Consider the following 6,000-nt stretch of genomic DNA (forward strand, 5'->3'; position numbering starts at 1 on the left):
ATTCCAAAACATAATACAAAAATGTCTACGAACGTGATCACAATCTGATATGGCAAGCACGTCTTGCGCAGGCGATGTGGTTCAATTAGATAAATTGAGTATACTGCAACACTCGCCGACGCGGGAACGAAATTATTCAGTTAGGCCGGTCTTGCGCGGGATCGGGAACATGATAACACTGATAAGACTAAAAAGAAAGAATGACAGAGGAATAATGATAATCGTTCGGGTTTACCGTTCTATAAGACGGTGTAATTGGCTATTGAACACACGTTATGGCAGACTGTTCACGTTTAATCTCAGCAGTTTGGCATTTTTAAGCACGTACTTAGGTTCTGCATGGCAAGGGTGAGGATTGGAGACCGTTAGACTGAACAGAGAAGTGGGCACTAAGCCCCCGTGGTGGCAAAATGAACCAAGAGTACATAACCTTACGGAACAAAATAATGGTAATGTTGACTGAAGAGAACAAATACAACAAAGTTTGTTTGTTTTATGCGCATTAGGGCTTCCTGAGTGCATGGTTCGCGTCCCAGCGAGCAGCCAATGCCACGCTCAATAGTTAAGGTTTCGTGTTACTCATTAAAGATAGAAAAGAGTGCGTTCCATGACTGCGCAAAAAAATATATCGTCGCGCGAACTCAGCGTAAGTGGGACTTTGCCTATCGTCGGCAACGTGAGTTACGCAGTAGTAAGCAAAAGCCACGAACTACCGTTTTAGGTCACTCTCGAAGGCACCGCGCCGCACGGGGGCCCAAGTGAGAGGTCGTTCCCGAATGGCACGAGTTAACCCGGACGCTAGCGGCGCTTGGTATTCAGCGTCCAACAGAGCGGCTCTAATCCTCTCGACTGCATTCCGCAATCCACTTGCGATCGGATGAACACTGCTGCTGCAGCCGACCGCTCGCCAGGGAACATAGAGACCGTAATGAGCCAACCCGATTGCGACCCTTGGCACGGCACAGCTGGAGCTCTCGGATAGAAACTCTGCAAGAGTATGCCTCTCACATCCTTCCCCTCGCTTATCCGCTCACTCCGAAAGACTAATTATTCTTAAAGCCTCCCGCGACAATGACCCTCGCGAAATGCAGTGTCCGAGATAGCAGGCATCTCCAGCCTCGTCCAGAGTCGGCAGTGAACCGCTATGTCATCAGAGAATCAGGGATTCGCCAGTCGGGGCTGCATATAGAACGTCGCGCGCGGACGCTACAAACATCGACCAATTCCGTGCGAAGCTAGATAACGAGTCGGCGCGAGATATGTTCGCTATAGCGGAGAGTGCGAATCGCAGTCTTCCTAAGAACGCCATTAAGCACGACTTGCACCGTACGAAGTCAACTGAGATGAACCTGCCGGAGTCGTCAGCGCTGCTTCGATGGGCAGTCGCATTCATGTCGAAGCCACCGCTGATGCCCTGGGCCTCTATCAGCCTGATCGACGTCCTAACGAGGACGCGAGTGTAACTGTACAGCTCGAGCGAACTTCGTAGCTTTCAGAGGAAAATGAAGCATGCTGCGTATTGACTTATTACTCACAGGGAATGCGAGTCTCGCCGGCTCTCCGCACTGACATCGTCCTTGACTTCGGTTTCGATTTGGGCGTGGTCCTCCTGCAGACAAAAGAACGAAATACACACGTTATCCACTATGTAACCACACGTATCACAAACGGAACCACGAAACACGGCCGCGTAACATCAATAAATGCAAAGTTCGGACATCCACTAGGGAGACCACATCAGGAAGACGAGTTGAAGCTAGTCTATGTCACACAATAGGGATATTTAAGTGTTTGTCACTACAACATGAATATTGAAAAGAAAAGCAATAGCAGGGGGCGACCCGCCGCGGTGGCTTAGCATGTAAGGTATCGCGCTGCTGACCTCGAAGGCGCGGGTGCGATTCCCGGCTCCGGCGGCCACATTTTGCTGGGGCTAAATGCAAAGAAGACCCGTGCTCTTATTAAGGTTCATGTTAAATAACCCCAGGTGGTTTGAGTTAATCTAGACTACCCCACAGCGGCGTGCCTCATAATCATATCGTGGTTTTGGTGCGCAAAAACCCAGCAATTATTATTATTATTATGGCAGAGGTATCGCTGGCCAGTGCTAGTGGGAACCAAGGAAGACTAGAATGAAGCAGAAGGAAAACGATGTTATCTTGTACGCCGAATCATCTCACGTTACAAGGAAACAAACACTGATCCCACTACAACAGCATGTAAAACACGTGCACCTACACCAAAAAAAAAAAGCACAGATCTATCGTCCAAGACCCCCCTGTCTTTCTATAACTCTAGCTTTTTAGATACCCTGGCAATGCACACCGTCAAATAATGTTCATCTGTTACCAAAGAATCAAAGTTATTGCCGCGAAACGGCAGCAAAATATTTGAAACAACGATGATTGTAGCACGCAAGGAGAGCACCGCCGTTCAGCTTCACCGTAAGCTGACTGAACGTGCGGCGAAAACAACTAAACGACTGAAATTTTGCCAAGGCAGCAGCAGTAATTGCAAACGCGCCATATATAGGGGCGCGATCGCAATAACGGGCTCCGGAACAATAACGACACACCGGTCACGTTTCAGCGGCGAAGTATCATCAACGGTGCGAGCGAGGGCGATAAATGCCGAAGGAAACGGAGCAGAAACAACGCGCAGGAAAACAAGGTGCATTACGGCTTTTGGCGGCTGGGAAAAGAGCCGCTACGCAATTAATCAGCACAAAGTCCCCGTGAGGCAAGACTTCGCAAGAACGGACACACAAAGGAAGCAAAAAGAACGAGGAAGCGAGAAATCTTTTCTTTCGGGGCGTGAAAGAGGCGTGTTGCTGACCACCGAGAACATGGCGATATGGCCGGTTGGCAGCAAGCGGGGCCCAGCCATTAATCGCGCTCGGAAGGCACACGCCTCCATCTGGCTTGCTTGCCCTGGGATTCGCACCAGGTGGAGATCCCTCCGCCCGAGCTGCAGCCTTTGGTCTTTTGCAGTGTGACCCGGAAGGCGAAGCTAATTGAATGGGCGCCCGTTATAGCGACGACCGAAATCACAGAGGTAAACTCATAATAAATAACATTATATGGTGTTTTACGTGCCAAAACCACGATATCATTAGGAGACACGCCGTAGTGGGCCCCGAAAATGTCGAACATCTGGTGTTCCTTCACGTCCACTGACATCACACAGTACACGGGCCTCCAGCATATCGTCTCCATCAAAAATGCGACCGCCGCGGCCAGGAACGAACCCGCGACCTTCGAGGTCAGCAGCTAAGCACCGTACGCACTGTACCACCGAGGTGGACGCGGCGAACTTATAGGCACAGATGTGTCGTCTACAGGTAGCAGTCGCTCGGCAGTAAACCGTGCGCGACACTCGAAGCCAGGATGATCAACTGATGCGTTATAAAGCCAGTCGAAGCCAGATGGAGCCCGAAAGTTTTGCCCTCACTCGTGCGTGTGAGTGTCCACGCCCTAAGAAGGGACGCCGTCCGGTCTAACGGCTCGTTCACACTAGCGATTCACAGAAGTCGCAGAACCGATTGCGACTCGAGGCCGAAGAGCAACTCAAGGCGACATACGTTCACTACTGGCAGGTATACGACCAACCGGCCGCCGCACCGAAATACCGTGCCGCTCACGTCTGCTCGCACCGCCATCGCGTCCTCATAAAATTCACAGGGTTCCTCATGCATTCGCCTAAGACGACTCGGAAGGCGAAAGTCATATCCCTTCTTTTTTCTTCTAAACCGATGTATTGATCCTCCCCCTCCCACTTCCGAAACCTTTCTGCACCTAACGTGGTTTTACACTGCCTCCAGGATCGGATGCATTGCAAACTTTCTGCACCTCACTTGGTTTGTACTGCCTCCGTGATCGGCCCATGTTTGACAAGAGACGATGTCATGTGATGACGGCATCATGTGAAGTCAAGTTATGTGACGTCATAGTGATGTCACAAATTTTTGGTGCTCTGAGACGTCTTCACGTGGTGATTAGTTTTTTGCCTCACTCGCGCTGACGCCGACGGTCGATTTTCAAGTTCGATGAGGCATCTAAGGCTTTCGACTTAATAAGCAGACATCCTCCTCAAGCACATCCGATCAATTCACAAGCTTTGAGACTGCATTCGCGCGTGTGAAAGAACTAGCAGAGAGCACACCCAAAACAGTCGCTTTTCGACCGTTTGCAACTTGTCGCTTCGCGACCAACTTTGTCGCGCGACCTTTGAGAGCAGCGGTGCGAATGAGCCCCAATTCAACCAAACCAGCACGCAGCCATGACATCCCGCTTGGTGGCGCCACGCTACACTACGGCGAACATGGTGACAGATGGAGAAAAGAAGGCCGCGCGAAAAAGGACAAAAATAAGAGAGAAGAGAAAGCATAGACGGTGGCGCGCAATAAAGCCGAAGAATTTCAGCCTCCGACCTCCAGCACGACTCGGCGAAAGGCATATATTAGCGACATCGGCCGAGAAGCCACATTCCAGAAGTTTACCCATATCACGCTCGCGAGAGAAAAGTCATCTTTCACTAGGATTTAATTAAAACCTGGGGCACCAGCAGCGACACCACGTTGCCCGGCATTGGGTAAAATTGCACCGAGTAAGTAATGGGATGTGACGAAAGGAGGCCAAGCCCCCGGGCTTTCCTTTTCTTTTAGGGCTGCCGGCACTGCTAGCTGTCATGATCCTGCTTGGCGACGTAAGGCAATGTACCGTTGAAGCTACTAGCAAAAACACAAACGACAGAACCAGTGCCGAAATCTAAGTATAATTTATACTTTGGAGGCGGTTCGTAAGAGACGGCGGCCAATCGCGATAGCGGAATTAGCGAACGCAACCAGCCAATAAGAAACGGCTCTCACAAAAAGAAATTAGCTCGAAACGTTGATTTCATAACACGTGCACCTAAATCTGAATACACCGTAGTTATTTCCTTTCGTCTGCATTAAAATTGGGTCGTCATGGTCGGCAATCGAACCCGCGCCCTCGTGGTTAGCGGCGGAACACCATAGTCGCTAAGCCACCACGGTGAAGTGCGTTATTTAAACTGTTCGTGTTCTATTTAGAGCCGGTCAAACGAACAGGCACCCAACAATTGCGCTGGCAAACACATTAACTTGTGGTGAAATACAATCAATTATAAAGAGTTCCGAGCCCACATATGAGCCGTATTTAATACGCAGGAAACGCAGTGGAGCGTTGGAATCATGTTCGTATCACGCGCGCTTCGATAGCGTGGGCCAGAATTCACGGAGTGCTGATATGCTGGCATTGTCCTGAACAGAAAATTTGGGAGAGTGGAAAACTAGAACTGCGTGCGTGTCACTGTGTGAATGCAGGCTCAGATAAGTTATCTTAGTCTGCTGAGGCGTGCCCTGATGCGGATGTAAGTCGTGCATATTGGTATCTGTGAAATAGCTGTAGATTCGTAAATTACAATAGTGCAACTCTAGAGTTCAACGTGGCTCTTCGATAACGCACAATAATATCAATACCTTATTCCTCTTACAACCTCCAAACGTTATTTATCGTATATTTGAACTCCTTGCTGCTATCATCGCTACCATTTTCGTTTTCTTATTTAAAGCACTATAATATCGTTGCGTGTGGTGAAAACAGTGCCCCACACCCGGATATTGTTTCTATAATAGCATTTCCTGCCAGATTTCATATATCCATCAATACATTCGTGCAACGCCAGAGCTCGAATTCGCAATATACTGCCCAGCACCACACGCGCTGGTAAGAGGCGATTATGTACACAGAAATTTCATGCCCTGTTTTTCTTTTCTTTGCCCAATTGCACATGGGCCTCGTTTCCTTACGAAATGAGAAACTGCTTCGTAACCACAGAACGAGACCGCGTAGGCTGGTAACCTTGTCCGGCATTCTTCGCTCGCGTTATTCGGAGGCAAACTTATTTTCGCCTAGAGTCATCTAAATGCTAAGAAGCGCGAGTGGGCCGATAGCAGGCCAGCGAAGCAGTGACCATGAG

General features: G+C 49.5%; 1 protein-coding gene across 3 annotated transcripts in view; it reads right to left on the bottom strand.

Moving 5' to 3' along the window:
* LOC125756198 (uncharacterized) overlaps window positions 1–6,000 on the bottom strand; it is a 478,353-nt gene that overhangs the window by 45,356 nt on the left and 426,997 nt on the right. Inside the window, exon 5 of one of the 3 annotated variants that reach the window (XM_049412274.1) lies at window positions 1,536–1,609. The exons of the other annotated variants lie outside the window; for them this stretch is intronic. Coding sequence (XP_049268231.1) covers window positions 1,536–1,609 — 74 coding nt within the window. The remainder of the gene's footprint in view (window positions 1–1,535; window positions 1,610–6,000) is intronic. 3 annotated transcript variants of the gene reach the window in all.

The sequence above is a fragment of the Rhipicephalus sanguineus genome, chromosome 2 (assembly GCF_013339695.2).
Source record: "Rhipicephalus sanguineus isolate Rsan-2018 chromosome 2, BIME_Rsan_1.4, whole genome shotgun sequence".
NCBI classification, from domain to species: Eukaryota; Metazoa; Arthropoda; class Arachnida; order Ixodida; family Ixodidae; genus Rhipicephalus; species Rhipicephalus sanguineus.